The sequence below is a fragment of the Urtica dioica genome, chromosome 4 (genome assembly GCF_054948205.1).
Source record: "Urtica dioica subsp. dioica isolate 48M chromosome 4, U.dioica_male_clone48M_v1_H2, whole genome shotgun sequence".
NCBI lineage: Eukaryota > Viridiplantae > Streptophyta > Magnoliopsida > Rosales > Urticaceae > Urtica > Urtica dioica.
This window is the reverse complement of record NC_142759.1, coordinates 39693163-39711499: the sequence shown is the minus strand read 5'-3', so window position 1 is coordinate 39711499 and position 18337 is coordinate 39693163. Positions and strand designations below refer to the sequence as shown.

Here is an 18337-nt window from a genome sequence, read left to right as displayed (position 1 = left end):
ACCGACTCAAGTCTCAACTCGAGGGGCTAAGCTCGACTCAAGGAGTCAAGAGTTTGGACGAGGGTTTGGAGGCTTGCTGCTCTTCAGGACCTCCGGCCTGACCATCGGCCCTTTGAGCGGCGTACCTTCTCGGTGTCTCGGGTTTTCCGAAAACAACCGACAACACACCTGCCCGTTCCAAATTAAATTAACTAAAGAATTAATTTAATTTTATTGCGGGTTGGTAGCCTTTTTAATAAAATGATATTTGGACACTTTAAAATGAGGATGAGTCATTAAACTACTTGTCTAATTGAAATTTGTTGTAATTAGTCATTCCATTTACATTTTTTAAGATTATAGTCGAAGTTTCATTTTATTTAAAAAATAGTTTACCTACTCACAATAAATTAAATTAACTAAAGAATTAATTTACTATTTAATTTTAAAAGGAGATGTACTATTAGACTATTGGCGTAAATTAAATTAACTAAAGAATTAATTGACTATTTTTTAAAGGAGATGGACTATTAGACTATTGGCGTGATTGTTCATATTTTTTAAAGGACATGAACTATTAGACTATTGGCGTAATTGTTCATATGTGGCTTAACAATTGTAAGTACTTGCTCGCAATTAGCAAAAGTTGTAAGCTAGTTGCTTACCATTATTTTGCACTTTACCTATTAGTTTAACTAAGCTACCTAGCTTAGCAAATTAAAGGACCCATTTTTTATTTTTTTTATTTAATAAGTAGGAATTGAATAGAAAATAATAATAAAATATTAATTATTGACATGTGAGAAAAAATTAAGCTAGGAGAGTGATTTAGCTTACCAATAGAGAGCAAATTTACTTAAATTAGTTGTAGCTTAAATTGCTTATTTGACAAGTTAAACAAATATAGTATTTGCTTACCATTACAGATGCTCTAATATTAAATAAATTGGCCTTGAATAGGCACGTTTTTTATGCTAATCATTTACATGGCAAAGCAGTTTACTTATCATGGTGTAAACGTGTCAGTACAGAAAAAGACAAACTAAAAATTATCAACTTATCGGAAGATAATGCATCCATGTGATATACGACGAGAAAAATTTCGCATTTGGCATATCCTACGCATCTTTTACATTGCTATCAATATTATTCATCAACCGCGCCTTTTTTCACTTTGGTGTGGTTTGCTTTGAAATCTAGTGAATCGACTTTGGATTAGTCCAAAAAAACAATCAAACATATCACTGAAAATGATCAACTAAAAGTAAAACAAAAGAGAAACACAAAAGTAAAAATAATTTTATGAAACCGTCAAACTCTCTACACCTTGAGTCTCAAGATTTTGCACTCAATCAACTAACTAGAGAGAAAAATATGAATACAATCCCCCGTGTCCAAAACATGGGCAAAATAAAATGAAGTTAGATTTTGTTCATCCACATTAAAACGAAGAAAAAAAAAACCACCAATAATCAGCCCGAGCGAGGTTGTGTCACTTGTCATCAGAGGGACCTAAAGTCACGAAACTGGAAGGAGTGTTTTTCTGAGAATATTTTATATACAAAAAACGATGACGTGTCAGCCACGCATCAAGTCAATGTCGACATGGGCGTTACGCATGTCGAGTCCCCGGGAGGACGGCCAAACGCCCACCGCAGAAGTCGGCGTCAGATTCTGAGTCGGAACCATGTTGTTGTTGTTGATGGTGAGAGGACTGTTGTCGATGCTTTGGTGATCTGACTCCGTTTGAGCGTCCATGGCTTCAGGTCTCTTGTTGCCCTTTGTCTTCGAGGACCCCCATATGAAACTCCCCACTATTACCTGCCCTTGTTCGAAATGCCACCATGACCAATGGTATTAAAGCAACAAAAATAATGCTAACATTCTTTTTTAAGACTAGACTAAATGACACATAATGCACCTTCACCTTTCATTTTTTGCTCGAGAAACACAAAAAACAAAAATGAAGTGGAAGCAAGTGGCGATCAAATGTGAGGAAGCCAAAACTCAAACATAAAATTTATAACGGAACCCGAGCAGTTTATATTTATAATATAATCTTTTATAAAATTCTTCGTATAATTTGTAGATATAAATAATAAATAATAAATCAAAGGCAGGTACAATACTAATAAATAAATAAATAACTAGTCTAGTGGTTAGGCCGAATACTGGGATGTGTGGTTAGACATTCCCTCTAGACTCAAAAACTTGTGTGGAAGGGGCCAACAAAGTATTTTTATCAAAAAAGAAAGAAGAAAAACCAAGAGTCGAGAGCAAAAAATAAATAAAATAAATATGAGGATGGATGAGCAATTTGTGAGCATCACCCTTCACATCATTTTTAAAAGAGGGCAAACCGGAATATAAAAAAGCTTTTTGTCTGCCAAAGCATGAAATATTGGATGATTTGATACCTGAACCGGGCTTGCCGCGATGAGCATGCCTCCGACTCCTCCGCCGATGACACGGCCATCGGGACTTGCAAGAGACACGCTCAGTCCGCCACTTCGATTTCGGGACCCTCCCGCGTCTGTGACTAGGTAAGACCCCGAGAGACATATTATCTCAAATCGGCCCTTAAACAAAAGGGATCAACATTTAGAAAGAATGAACGAAAAGAGCATACAAAAAATTAGTTTAGGCTACGGGACCAACATTTTAGTTAAGCCTTAGCTTATTTACATTGATTAAAATAAAACCCCTTGAATGTTAAGCTTATTTTATGGAGCAGTACCTCGTATGTGACGGTGCCACCAGATGTGGAAGGCTGACGGAGAGTGACTGTAGAGACAGCACCGTTGGCTGACAAAATGCACACCGCTCTCGGCCCTTGTTGCGAAAATGACATTATTTTCGTCGCAATGTCCTATAATCACAAAATAAACACACACTTTAATACATGACAATACTTCATGTCGAATGTAACATGACATCGGTTAATTTCTTGCATCTTCTATGAGCTTCTTCCACTTTTATTATTTTTTCTTATTAAACAATACACAGAAGTACGAAAAACTATGATCTACTTCTCATCATTGCTTTGCTTCACATATGGATTATGTTTTTCTTCAGATGTTCAAACCAAATTAGAATATATATACACATATCAAGAGATAGAATGGCATACTTCTCCTATAGCAATGGTGATGATATGAGGTGTAAAACCCATTCCAGCGGAACCAGACAGCCATTCGCCTATCAAAACAATCCACAGAAATGTCATTCACACAATCTTAAGTGTATATTTCTACTAATGCTTTTTTTCTCGGGTTGAAGTCGTGATACTAATCTACTAACATGGGGACTTCAGAGATAAAATGACACGAGTTAACTGGGAAGTCGAAAAGAGAGAAACAGTATTAGATCAATATATATTATGTTTATTTATCAAATATTACTATCATTCCCCGAACGGCCATGTTAAGTAATATATAAATGCTCTTCTCTTGAACTACAAAGTGAACATTTGAAAACCCTGCAAAAGATCCAAGTGAAATAACCAGTTGAAAAGAACTGGAAAACGTTTTGCTTTAACATAAAATAAAACAAAATAAAGTCCTCCATATATCTATAGGTAATAATACCCATGATTTCGCAACAAGTATGTTTGCTATAGTTAAAATATTAAAACAAATCAAATCTAGGTGGAATCGAACCCACCATTGATGTCAGAGATCCAAGCATTAAAAAAATAGACCGTTTGACAAATCAACAATATAAAAATACAGATCAGGTGGCATTATATAGTTTAAAAAGGTAACCATACATTCAATGTCATAAAATCAATAAAATAAAAAGCATACCAAGAGAAGCCAACTGCTGCTTCTTGCCGGAACCGGGGGGTCGGCCGCGGCTGCGCTTCGGGGTCGGCGTCCCGATCCCGCCGGGGTTGGCAGCAGCGGGGGACGGGCTGAGCGCCAGCGAGACCGACCCGTCGGGCCCGTACTTCCTGGGCCGTCCGCGCTTCCTCTTCGCGGGCTCGGCCGGGCCCACGTGCGGCGAGGACCCCATCTGGGGCTCCGCCATGAACGACACGTTAGGGTTTGAAGACAGCGAGTGAAGCCCCTCGGGCTGTTGCTGCTGCTGAGGTGGTGGCGGGCCCGACATTCCTCTCTGCGTATAGTAAGAGGTTGCCGAACCAGATAACGCCATGGGGTCTCTTCGATCCATGCATTTACTTCTTCTCTCTCAATCTGTGAATTCACTCACAAACTAAACCAGCTTTGAATTACTACTTGAAGAATTAACAAAAAAGCCTTCAAAAATTAACTAAACCTAGCTTGGTTGTTTACTTCTAGTACTAGACTACTATTGCTGAATCACATTTTTTTTCTCATTCCAGAGACGTAAACAGTGGTTCAATTTCTTAATTCTTAAATCACAGGAAACAAAGATTAAAAACACCAGGTTTCAGCGAAATTTCTAGTACTTTTAGGTTGTTCAAATGAGAATAAGGAAAAGGACAAAAACAGAAGCTAGAGTTTAACAGCTTACCAAACGGACCCAACGAGCGAAACAGCAACAAGCTTTGTGTTGAAGACAGCGAACGGAAGAGGCTGAAGAAGAAAAAAACAAAGGTCCACTATTATCACCAACCCATATTCTCATTAACCCTTAAACTCCAAGCATCTTCGAATCCCAAACTCGTACCCAATTACGAATACCAAGCCACCGTTAAAAACCGTTCTTCCGAATCAAAACCGACAAACCCCAAAAAAATATTTTGTAAATATAAAACCTAAAAATGTTATAACTTTCTAAGTCAATGACCTCAATGAACACAAAGCCAGTTCTCGAGTAGCACCAGAGGCTTAAACAAAAAAATTATAATGCAGACCAATAATGGGTTACTAAAGAAAAAGAAAAAAGGAAAAGACAGACATAAAAAATAACGTGTGGATTGAGAGGAGTGAAAATGTTAAAGGTCGAACAGTTTTTTTTTCACACAAACTCAAAGAAAAAAAGGAAATAGAAAACATGGTCGAACAGTTAAAAAGAAGAGACTTGGGTGGGGTTAAAGTTAAAATACGAACGGTTTGTTGGAAATTTAAGGCGATTTCTGAGAAAAATGCAGAGAAGAGAGAGAGGGAGAGAGTAATTACAATGCAGTACAAGCACAAGTCCTTATCTGTAGGGGATGAGCTGAGTTTTCTCTCTCTAAAAACTAAAATAAAATTTCAAAATTTAAAATTGAAAAGAAAAAAAAAAGCTGTTTATCTTTCCCTGTATTCTCTCTCACTAAAGAGGTCTGTGAGACCCAAGTGGCTGAGGTTGACGATGCCTTTGCTTATTGTGTGCTCTGTTGGAAGGTTAATGACAAAAAATTGTACAGAGAAAGAAAAGCACTTCCTCTTTGGATAAATACCAGATTTTATTTATTTATTATTATATATTCAATGTTGTATTAATGATTTATTATATTTTGTCAAATTGAGATACAGATGGGAAGTTAATGAATTTTGTCTAGTTTATGTTTTTGGGATTGTTATTAATCTCAGATGCGTACGACTCTCTTTCCGGGGCCTCAATTTCCCGTGGGAGCTTTGCTGGACGCGCATACTTATTGCGCGTGTCTTTCACGAGCAGTGCTTTTTTTTTTAAAGAAAATGACGTGTTTGAGTGAAATATCGAGTTTAACCTTTGATTTCCGAAATTGCCAACTTTATACCATCTGTTTAACTAAAATGACGAAATTATATATTAAAATAGATAATAGTGTCACGAATCTTCTTTTTATTGACTTTTCATTGACGTTTATTATAATATTTATATGTAACCACCAATTATTTTTATTCATTCGCGCTATTTACGTAGTTTATTTAAAAACGAAAAAGCAAACAACAGTCTCTGAATCGTGAGAACGCAGAAAGAGACAAGGGGTAAAAATCGACAGTTGATGATCATCAAACTTACATATTCGAACAGAGAATCCATGATTCAAAGTTGCAAATTCGAACACAGAATGAAGTCATCTATTAGGAGCTATGAATTTTATTATTTAATTTCGATTTAAAGATATTTTTAATTCAAAAATGAGAATTTGGAAGTTAGGTTACTGGTTTGAATTTGATTCGTTTTTTTATATAAGAGTTAACATCAATGAAATGGAGATTTGTAACACTGTTATCCATTTCAGGGTATGATTTCGTCATTTTAGTTAAACAGATGGTATGAACTCAACATTTTTAAAAACTAAAAATTAAACTCGACATTTTACTAAAACACATGATATATATGTATTATTTTTTTTTTACTCATTCATACTCATCCGGATAAAATTCATACATAATATAAATAAAATAAATATATCACAAATACATTGTAATTATGATATTTTATTGCTTAATTATTTTAATTGAATCTTATTAAGAAATTTAATTAGTTTTGGTACGCAAGAAAATATTAAGCAAGTACAAATCAAGGATTTAAATCCCGGGGGAACCGGACGGGAACCGGTCCGGTTCCCCCTTTTTGGAGCTACTCGGCACCGGAACCACCAAAACCGGAGTTTTCCGGTGGTTCCGGGGGAACCGGACCGGGATCCGGGTAGGAACCCGGTTCCCACTTCCCGGTCCGGTCCAGCTTAAAAAAAAAAAACAAAACCGGGTATTTAAACCCGGATTCCCTTTTTTTTCATTTGCGTCGGTAAGGTCTCCTCCAAATTCCGCCGCGCCTCTGTTGATTTCTTCCCAGATCCCGCCCGGATCCCGCCGTGCCGCCAACTTCCCGACGCACCTCTGTTGAATTCTTCCCAGATCCCCCCGGTTTCATACCTTTCCGGTGAGCTTCCCGACCCGAATTTTTTTTTCTTGATTTTGAGTTTAATTTTTCAAATTACTTGATAATTCTTGAAGATTAAGTATAAATTGATAGTTGTGAACTTAAATGTAGTGTTGATTTAAGGTTTGTGTTCATTATTCTAATTTTTTGTAATTAATCCGAATTATTTGGTAATTTTTTTATTATTTAGTGATGATTAAGGTTATGATGAACTTGTTTATTGATTTATGAGAAATTTTGTGACTTGTTTTTAATTTTAGAAATTTTGTGTTGATGTTTGTAATTTTTTGGATTTAATCCGAATTATTTGATAATTTTGTGATTAGTTAGTGATGATTAAGGTTATGATGAACTTGTTTATTGATTTATGAAGAAATTTTGTGACTTGTTTTTAATTTTAGAAATTTTGTGTTGATGTTTGTAATTTTTTTGGATTTAATCCAAATTATTTGATAATTTTGTGATTAGTTTGTGATGATTAAGGTTATGATGAACTTGTTTATTGATTTATGAAGAAATTTTGTGACTTGTTTTTCATTTTAGAAATTTTGTGTTGATGTTTGTAATTTTTTTGGATTTAATCCGAATTATTTGGTAATTTTTTGATTAGTTAGTGATGATTAAGGTTATGATGGACTTGTTTATTGATTTATGAAGAAATTTTGTGACTTTTTTTTAATTTTAGAAATTTTGTGTTGATGTTTGTAATTTTTTTGGATTTAATCGGAATTATTTGGTAATTTTAATTTTAGAGTTTGTGTATATTACAAGTTGATAATTAGTTAGTGATATTTGGTAAATGTTATTTGTTAATTTGTAGATTACAAGTTGCAAGAATGTCGGCCCCCGACTCAGCTAGGAAGTATTGCACACCCATTCCCGGAAAAAGTAGCGGCCACCAGTGCATATTTTGCGAGCACATTATGGGAGGTGGCGGCATCACGAGAGTGAAAAACCACCTAGCCCATGTAGACCCAACGAGGAGTGTCAAATTCTGTGAGAAAGTCCCTCCTGAAGTGAAAACAGAAATGCAAGCTTTACTTCAAGGCAATGTCGTAAAAAAGAAGAACAAACAGTCGTTGGAATCTACGCTTCGCAAGACATTGACTAAAAATGTTGGCATGGAAGAATCAAACGAAGAAGACTACGAAGCGCAATTACGAGCAGTTATGAAGAGGTCAAGACAAGAGGCGGCGCAGACGGAATGGGAGGCTCGGATGATGTCGGGGCCCGGCAGTGGATCTACGGCAAAATCTCCACCAGCTGCTCCGTCATTATATAAGTCAGCGAGTGCGAAGCAAACAAAAATTGATGAGATCGTGGATCCGAAGAAGAGAACGTGGCTCGGAAGACACATAACAAAATTCTTTGTTCACCAACATGTGCCGGCGAGTAAGGCCGCCTCGCATGAGTTCAAAAACATGATAGCGTCCGCTCAAGACCTAGGTAATCCTCAATTCGTGATATGTAATTTTATTTTTCATATTGTCGAATCGCATGTGTTGTTGAAACGTTAACATGATGTATATTGGTATATTGCAGGTCCAGGCGTTCCTATACCAACTCCGTATGAAATTCATAACAAGTACCTCGATATGGAGGTTGCAGACGCGGAGAACTACCTTGAAGAACAAAAGAAGCGGTGGGTAAAATACGGCTGCACCATACTCACTGATGGTTGGACGGGGCCGACCAGACTGAGCATCATAAACATTATGGTTTATTGTGCTGGTGCAACGGTGTTCTTAAAGTCTGTTGATGCATCAAAGCATACGAAAACAGGGGAGTACATCTACGGAATATTGAGGTCAGCGCTCAAAGAAATCGGAAAACAGAATGTCGTCCAAGTTGTGACCGACAACGGTTCGAACTACAGGAGTGCCGGGTTGAAATTACAACGTAAGTACCATGTGTACTGGACACTTTGCGCCGCACATTGTCTAGATCTGATGTTTGAAGATATTGGGAAGAGAGATAGTGTTAAGCAAACTATCAAAGCTGTGAGGGATGCGACTAAGTTCATCTACAACCACGACACTGTATTGTCCAAGTTACGGGAGACATCCCCAGGTGAAATCATCCATCCCGGCGCAACAAGATTTGCCACGAACTATCTAGCTTTCAGAAGTCTCCGAGAGAAGAGAGCTGCGTTGAGGACGATGTTCTGTAGTCAATGGTGGGATGATTCCAAATTGAGTGCAACTCCTACAGGTACATCCATATCCGAGACTTGTTTAAATCCCAGATTCTGGCATTCGGTGGACGAAGTGTGTGCCATATTCGAGCCGATGTACACCACTCTTCGATTAGTGGACACTGAGGTGCATCCCACGATGGGATTACTATACTACGTCTTCCACGAGATGAAAAAGAAGTTGGAAGCGATGAGTGGGAAGAAATGAGTTGTCGACATCGTGAACCACAGATGGAGTACTCAAATGGAACATCCACTACACATTGCAGCTTTCTTCCTAAATCCAAAGTTGCTGTTTAACCCGGATATCCACATGGACAATACCCACATGGCCGCTGTCACAAGGGTGTTCGACTTCTTGCATCCGGATCTTGATGGGTCAACTCTTGGGAGAGAAGTATAAAACTATAAATTGTTACAAGCTATATCACATTATGAATATATGAGTCTTATTTGATTTTCTAATTACAGTTAATCGCATTTCGAGACGCTCGAGGGGACTTCTCACAAAGAAGTGTTGTTTCGGCACGAGGCACCCTTTGTGCAAGTAAGCTTGTGAGATGAATTGTGATATTGTATGCATTAACTATGTCATGGAATGGTAATAAATGACATGATATGATTTATGTCACATGATTGCAGGTGAGTGGTGAGAGCTTTACGGAAATTGGACCCCGACTTTACAGACGTTGGCCATTCGAATTTTGTCACAAACTTCATCCACCTCCGCTTGTGAGAGGAATTGGAGTACATTTGCCCTCGTCCACACAAAACAAAGGAACCGTCTAGCGTACAGCAGACTTGAGAAGCTTGTTTTATGCTCATACAACATGAAGTTGCAGCTTCGTGAAGCAACTCGGATTCACGACAACAACCTCAACCCCCTGGATCCTTTTGATATCATCGAACGAGCTTTCGAACGCTCGGGGAATGACAATGAGGGAGACGACGAAATGCTCCGTTGGATTGACGAAGTTCACATGGACGACGTCAACCAGAACCCGGATCCGGCAGTAGCTGAAGCGGCTCGAGATAGTGGAGTTGATCCGGAGCGAGTGCTGAACGAGGACGTCCAACCTCAACGCGGATCCGGAGACAGTTCGGATTCAGATGGAAGAGGTTCAAGCCGTAGATCAAGCGGAGCAGATGGAGGTGAAGGTGACGGTGGATCAGGGGGAGGTGGTGGAGGTTCATATCGGGCTGGAGGTTCCTTTACTGCTGGAGGCACTTCATTTGGTGATGTCGGCGGTGCTCAACTCGGATACGCACCATCGCAAGAAGATTTCGATCATCTTCATCACCCTGCCTTTTTTTGATTCAGGATACGGGCGCGGAGGCCAGGGCGGAGGTATGAATGATGCCATGTCATTTACATCTAGCAATGACGTTGATGACTTGTCCTACAACTTCGGATCGGTATCAATTGGTCCTCAAGGCACAGAGTCATCTTATGATGACGGATCTTCCAGTTACAACTACCAGGACTCCTATGCATCAAGTTACGCTCCCGAAACGGTGCAACCAATTCCAGGTTATCCCCTCCACTCCATGTCTGTTGGTTCATCTCAGTATGAGTACGACTATCACTTGGACAGGTACTTTAGTGCATATGCTCATTATATGACTTGGTATGATTACTGTATGACCGCTGCATACGGTCGCTTTGAGTAGTCATTTGTATCCCTCCTATGTTGAATTTGTTAAACAATAGTATTTGGTGGATTGTGTTGAACTTTATCATTTTGGTTATTAAACTTATTTTTTGTTGTGTTTGTAATTTCGTATTGTGTTGAAACATTCTACACTATTTTTAATTTTATGAATTTTATCCTACGTACTTTGTATGTTTTTTTTGTATATTTCTTTTCTGAATTCCCCTCGGTAAATACGGTATTTGACGGTATTCCTCTACGGTAACAGTAAGTTCAACGGTACCGGTTTCCTTTTTTTTCTCGCTTCCCCCGGTATTCTTTTACGGTACGGGGGGTTACCAGTAAATTCGAAAGCTCGGAACGGTAACGGTAACGGTATTTCGATCCTTGGTATAAATGTCATTGAATAGAAGAGAACTAAAAATGGAATAATTTTCTAATTCCAATGGTAACAGAATATTTTGGTCATGTGAATAGAGGAGGAGGAACGAAATTTGCCTGCACCGTTCCAATTTTTTTTCTTCTAAAATGAATGTATTTTTTTTTATGTATTAAGGTAGAAGTTTTGTTTCAATTTGACCGTAATCCCGATCACTTTTAGAGCGGAATTTTTTTTTTTTTTTTTTTTATCTGTAATGAGATTTTCTAATTCGATTGCCCAAGTTTAACTTGGTACAACTATTATAACTATGGTTAAATTTTATAATGTGCAAAAAAATAAAAAATTGAAAAATGAAAGATAAATGAAAGACAAATTTAGAGGTATGTTTGTTTTTAAAAGGACAAGAGGAAGGAAAAAAAAAGTGTTTAAAAATATACGATAATGTTATAAAAATCTTCCACTGATTTTAAGTGATTGTGATAGTGTGTAATATAATCCTCACAAGTAAAATCCATTAAGTATCATAAAAAATTTATAAATCCCTAAAATTTAACTCCATAGTTTAAATTACATACAAATCCATAAATAAATATGTCATGTACCTCAATATTTCCTCATTTCTTTTCTTCATAGCTACAATGTTATATTGAAAAATTGTAAAATCATTGCTATCTTGAAGGTGTTAATAATTTTTCAAAATACTATGAATAGTTAAATGAGCATTAGGTGTATAAACAGCATAAAATGCACCAGTTTCATCATAAAAAAAAATTGAGAAATTGAAAAAAAAAATTATACCATTGCAAATCACAGCGAGTTATCGTAATGTCATCACTTCGTTGTCATATGATACAATTACATCATAATCACACCATCGAAAAAGTTGTAACATTAAAAATGTTGAGTTTCGACGAATCCATGTTCTCTCATTAATTCCATTAAGTTTATTTAAGTCTACCCTAATAGTTGAACTATTGATCCAACTTATGGTATCTCTAAATTTTGTAATGAACAAATAAAACATTTCATATCCGACTTCAACTGTGAGGTTAATTGATACGAGTCAATGAGTTGTAATGGATACAAGTGGACCTACTAAAAAACTTTCACATTATCCACTTAGCTTACTAAGTGGGCCTCTCAATAAATTTAAAGTCAAACAATTCAAAGAGTCTCTAAATAAGCTGATTGAACAAGTTAGCTCATTTGGTCCCAAAATTAATACAAATAAGATGCAAGAGAACCTAACAGCTTTTAGATTTTTTTTTTCGCTATAGGTTCATAAAAAAATACATATATTAAAGGGCAGTGTAGCAAAATAGCCAAAATGAAACTATGAAATTTGTTTTTAGCATACGTTTCACAACTTTTAGAGAAATAGCCAACAAGTTTATGTGTCAATAATTAAGGTCTGATTTGCCCTTATTTATTGACAAATTTTTCATTTTATCTCTCATACTTTTTTCCTACACTTTTTTTTTTTACATAAAAACTTTAAAAAACCATATCTATTTCATATGAACTCGAAATTGAGTGATTCCAAATCCTACGGATTCATGATGCCGAGATCTTCAAAAATAGATCCATTGTGTTTGATGAGAAATCATGTTTAATACCATAGATGTAGAAAAATCACGTTACTACCTTAAATATGGAAATAACTGAAATTGTTTGAAATTATCGACATAAATATAATTTTTCATCAAACACAATGGGTCTATTTTTTAAGATCTCGACGCCACGAATTTGTAGGATATGAAATCACTCAATTTCGAGTTCGTATGAGAAAGATACGAATTTTTGAAGTTTTTGATGCAAAAAAAAAATTATTTGAAAAAAAAAGAGAGAAAGTAACGAATTTGTTAATAAATAAGGGCAAATCAGACCTTAATTATTGCCACATATGCGATTTGGCTATATCCCTAAAAATTATCAAACATATACTAGATCCAAAATCACATGTTTAAAGTGGCCTAGTTAGTTACAAATCTCTATATTATACTACAAGTAGCAATAATAGGCAAATTATCTCTACATATAATTTTTTTTAGAATCTCCAAATTTAAAAGGGCGGATAATGTAACTTTGTCCATACGTGTTTTATATCAAATCAATTATTATATGTGATTATTAAGGAATTAGTTATAAAAATGTTAAAATGAGTAAGAAAAAATAAAATCAATATGCTTTGAAAATCTACAAGAACGAAATAATTTACCTGTGTTTTTTTATGAACAAAATATTATAATTAATACTTCTGACATTTTATGGCTTATTTCGTATTCGAGCTGTTCAATTCATAAAAAACGGGAAATTTGAACAAAAACTGTACCCACTTTAATTCATACCCCCTAGGATTAGGATTTAATGCAAATATAATTTTATTATGAATGAAAAAATCAACCATTTTTTCCGGTCTGGTCTCAATAAGGTCATGAAATTCTTTTTTTTTTTTATCTCGTATACTACATATAATGGATTTGCATGGACCCATACATGATTTTCTTTTAGTCTTTCTGGGATTAGGTCTTATCTTAGGCGGTATAGGAGTAGTATTACTTATCAACCCAATTTATTCCGCCTTTTCGTTGGGATTTGTTCTGGTTTCTATATCCCTATTATATATTCTATCAAATTCATTTTTTGTAGCTGCTGCACAACTCCTTATTTATGTCGGAGCTATAAATGTTTTAATCATTTTTGCTGTAATGTTTCTAAACGGTTCAGAATATTTCAAAGATTTTAATCTTTATACGGTAGGGAATGTTGACACTATTTTCTGCATGATGATAATTATTATATACCGAATCGTCCAATTTAAGTCCAAATATCATATTAATATGTCATAAATCATCACGAGGGCTGATAGCTAACTTTTATTGAGAATCAATAGTAAAACAAACGGTTGGCGAAAATAGAAAAAGGTAAGAGCGCGTGAGAGTGTCATTCAGGAGGTGACCAGACGGTGACTTTGTTGGCATGTGATGCTGAGCATTCAAACTTTCTACACCTTTATATGATGACCCCGCGAACCTCAAATAAATAAATGAATAAGAAAATATCTTGATTTGAGAGAGTTGAGAGAAAGATAGAGGCATTGCCGCATTGATAGCCTTTATTTATTTATTTAATTTTTTTTTTTTTAGCTTCAAAGAGGCATTGATAGTCTTGCCTACCCTACCTGAGTGAACGACAGTTGTGGATTGGACCTTATCCAATAGGATTTGTTGTCACCCACAGTATCTCCCTCACCTTCAACTCTTATAAACATCAACTCTCTCTAAAATAAAGTATTTACATACAAAAACTATTGTATAAGAGAAATTTCATTTTATAGACCTAAAATTTAACAAAATATCGGGATTAGACCTCACATTTTAAAATATCTGAAATTGGATTTTTGGACACATTTTGGACTAAAATACCCTTGATTCAAATAACTCATATTTTTCTCTCATTTTCAAATCATTTTCATCACAATTCTTTTCATCTTCGAATTGGTTGCGTTAGGATTATAATTTTCGGTTTTTTTTTTTTTTTTAGGAATTTGGGTATGTGTTCAGTTTCGATTTTGAGGGTTTCACATTGTATCTCATCGTACGACATCGTATCGCATCGTACGGCATCGTATCGCATCGTACGACATCGTACAGCATCGTACGACATCGTACGGCATCGTTCGATATCGTACATTATAATGTGTATGAATTTTATCGTACATTATAATTATAATGTATCGTATCGCATCGTACGGTATCGTACGATATCGTACATTATAATGTGTATGAATTTTATCGTACATTATAATTATAATGTATCGTATCGCATCGTACGGCATCGTACGACATCGTACGATGCCATACGATAATGTACGATGTTATACGATAAAATTCATATTTTTTGGATATTTTAAGCGGAAAAAGTCAAATTCACGTGAAATTTTGTCATTCTATGTTATCATAGCTCGTCGGATTCCATCATATCTCATTGAATTTAGTTATATCTCATCGGAATCGAGCGTTAAAGATCGAATGAAGGATTGAGAAGATATCTCAAGTAAAATGAGTATATTTGTTCAAAATGGTATTTATGTCCGAAATTGGGACAAAAGTCCATTTTTAGATATTTTTAAAGTGTGAGGTCTAATCCCGATATTTTGTTAAATTTTAGGTCTATAAAATGAAATTTCTCTTGTATAATATAACAAAACAAAATTGTTTAAATTATATATTAAATTAAAATATAAAAGATTAAACTCTACTGTCAGATACCTTAATTTAAGTATAAATAATGAAAAATACATAAATGAACTCCCTATATTATTAATTACATTCTCACACTGATTTATCTGGGTTTTTTTTTTGGAAAAATTGTACAAAATAGTCATTTGAAACTTATTCATTAGCAAAAGATTCAAAGTTTTAACTTTACAACAAAGTAGTCAAATTTACGTTTTCAAAATTTTTTAGATTAAATTTTTTGACGATTATTATAAGCGATTTATCACGTTCAAAAAAATTAATCTTGGCGTCAATTTTTTTGTTTTGAAACCAGATTGCTGAACATTTTGGTTATTTCACTAAATTAAGATAAACCTTGACTATTTTACAAATTCATAACTTTAAATTGACTATTTAGCTACATCACCTTTTTTTTTTTGGAAAATGACACTTATATATTTTGTGTTTGAGTGAAGTATCGAGTTTAACTTTTGATTTTTAAAAATATCAAGTTTGTACCCTAAGTTTAATTAAAATGAAAAAAATTATATCCTAAAATAAATAACAGTGACACGAATATTCATTTCATTGATTTTTTTTATTTATTAATGTTGACTCCGATATGAGAAATCGAACTAAACCCCAAACCAGTGTCCCAACCTTCAAATTCCCAATTTTGAAATAAAAAACACCTTAAATCGAAATAGACTTATATAACTCATACATCCCAAAAGATGGTTTCCTTATGTGTCCGAACTGCAACTCTTAATCTTGAATTTGACGCTCGAATAATGATTTTGATGGCTATCGACTGTCGATTTTTACTCATTTCCTATGCATGTATTCTCCATGACTCAGTGACTGTTTCTTGTTTTTTTTGTTTTTAAATAAATTATATATAGGGCTCGAATTGAATAAAGATAAAATGGAATTTACATATAAATATTATAGTCAACATCAGTGAAAAATCAATGAAATGAAGATTCGTGACACTGTTATCTATTTTATGGTATAATTTCGTTATTTTAGTTAAACAGATGGTACAAACTCGACATTTTTTAAAATCAAAAGTTAAACTCGGTATTTCACTAAAACACAAGATATTATATTTTCCCCTTTTTCGTCTCATTTCATGAGATACATCATAACAATGTGTTATAAAATTTATTAAAATTAACTTTGAATATATTGCATGATTGCAATATATTATATTGTATATATATGGACGGAAATAGAAGAAGTAGTTTTGGTAGCGTTTGTTTATCAACTCAAAAACTGTTTTTGAGTTTTCAAGAAGTGAAAATAGGAAACAAAACTGGAAAATGTGTTTGGTAAGGTGTTTTCGGAAAAAAATTTCAAAAAATTTTGAAGTTGTTTTGGAAAAAAGTAAAGAAAACTGAAAACAAATAAAATGTGTTTTTGAAAAAAAAAATTCTTCTCTTCTCTCATCTTTCTCTTTTCATTATTTCAAAAACAAAAATGAAAACTATATACCAAACACTTTTTTTCAGTTTTTTCACTTTCTCAAAAACAAAAATGAAAACTGTACCAAACAGCTTTTTGAAAACAACTGCAAAATAATTTTTCAGTACAACTACAAAAATTAGAAAATAGAAAACAAAAACTTTTTGAGTTAACTATATATATATACAGCTCATGTACAAACTTATGGTTTTTTTTTTCATTTTTTAATAAAAAAATAGAAAAAGGCAGTTTTTGTCAAAAATATCATTGGTTTCTCATCCAAACTTTGCTTGTCCGTTGAAAGTAACTCAAACATAAACTTTTTAATTCCCTCGGCTTGTTAGTTGTTAGTTGTTACAAGAAGAAAAAAAAGTTTTTGAAAATGTAAACGCAATATATATATATATATATATATATATATATATAAAAATACAAAAAATGTACAAGTCTTGCTTTAGCCGTAGTTAAAACTTAAAACCTTTATCATGGGCTTTAAGCTTCAAGCAGAACTCTATATAAGCTGCTTAACTCTGTCCTTCCTCTCGTAGAATACTTTCTATATTTGGAACCAAGCACGTACGTTCCGGTTATCTTTTAAGTATCTTGATATTTAAGTGATACAGGTTAGTATCTTGATATTTAAGTGATAATAAAAACATCCCATAGAATGAAAAAAAAGTACTAAAAAAGTTATGATATGTCATAGGACGGGGTTTGCATGACCTTAACTTTCTCGTTCTCCAAACCCATTGGAATAAAGGCCAAATTTTATTGGATAAATAATGGTCTTTACATAGCCCAATAATTAATAATTTATTTATACTTATCCATGCACTTATATCAAAATGACATTAAGAATGTTGGAAAGGAAGGTTGGTCATTATTGTAGGTATAAAATAATATCGCGTGATTGATTAATTATCTCTTTTAAGTTCTTTTGTAATGTTTGGATAGGATAATTTGAATAAAATAATGGGGGGTCTCTTCCTCTTTGTCCGGGTCCTACTTGGGATCATAAAATCTTAAAAGGAAAGTACACGAGGCTGTTTCAAGACAAAAATTATCCAAATATCTTTCACCGGCCTATTGTCCTGACTCCTGCCTAATTTTCGTCCACAGATTTGGATATTTCCCAAAGCACAAGAGAAATTTCATTTATTAGGCTTAATAAGCGATTAAATATCAAGATTAGATCATAATGTTTAAAAATATCTAAATATGGACTTTTGACCTAAAATCGGACAAAATACCCTTGATTCAAAAAACTCATATTTTTCTCTCATTTTCAAATGATTTTCATCACAATTCTTTTTCATGTTCGAATTGGTTGCGCTAGGATTAAAATTTTCGTACAACATCGTATCTGAAATACAATGTGAAACCCTCAAAATCGAAACTGAACACATACGATATCGTACGATGTCGTACGATGCGATACGATGCCGTACGATGAGATACAATGTGAAACCCTCAAAATCGAAACTGAACACATACGATGCTACGATGTCGTACGATGCTGTACGATGAGATACGATGCCGTACGATGAAATACAATGTGAAACCCTCAAAATCGAAACTGAACACATACGATATCGTGCGATGCTGTACGATGTCGTACGATGCGATACGATGCCGTAATTCTAATCCTAGTGCAACCAATTCG

The 18337-nt window shown here is 34.6% G+C and overlaps 1 protein-coding gene across 2 annotated transcripts; it reads right to left on the bottom strand.

Annotated features, from left to right (window-relative positions):
- Window positions 1-1258: 1258 nt before the first annotated feature.
- On the bottom strand, window positions 1259-5364 carry LOC149401536 (AT hook motif DNA-binding family protein). 2 transcript variants are annotated; one of them, XM_089611936.1, is made up of 7 exons: window positions 5085-5364; window positions 4477-4538; window positions 3786-4194; window positions 3110-3177; window positions 2717-2848; window positions 2397-2558; window positions 1259-1800 (listed from the first exon to the last, which is right to left on the bottom strand). In XM_089611936.1, exons 3-7 carry the CDS (start codon window positions 4150-4152, stop codon window positions 1558-1560), a joined length of 972 nt encoding a protein of 323 aa, XP_089468062.1. In that variant the 5' UTR covers window positions 4153-4194; window positions 4477-4538; window positions 5085-5364; the 3' UTR covers window positions 1259-1557. The 2 variants fall into 2 exon arrangements, with proteins under 2 accessions (XP_089468062.1, XP_089468064.1); XM_089611938.1 differs by lacking the exon at window positions 5085-5364 and adding an exon at window positions 4633-5078.
- Between the last annotated feature and the right edge of the window lie 12973 nt (window positions 5365-18337).

Excerpts from the sequence above, each read along its gene's own strand:
- LOC149401536 (XM_089611936.1), bottom strand. The coding sequence starts at position 4,152 with ATGGATCGAAGAGACCCCATGGCGTTATCTGGTTCGGCAACCTCTTAC. Across the intron at positions 3,178-3,785 it reads GCAGCAGTTGGCTTCTCTTG|GCGAATGGCTGTCTGGTTCC; the intron begins GTATGCTTTTTA and ends TTGTTTTGATAG. Across the intron at positions 1,801-2,396 it reads TCGCGGCAAGCCCGGTTCAG|GTAATAGTGGGGAGTTTCAT; the intron begins GTATCAAATCAT and ends GAACAAGGGCAG.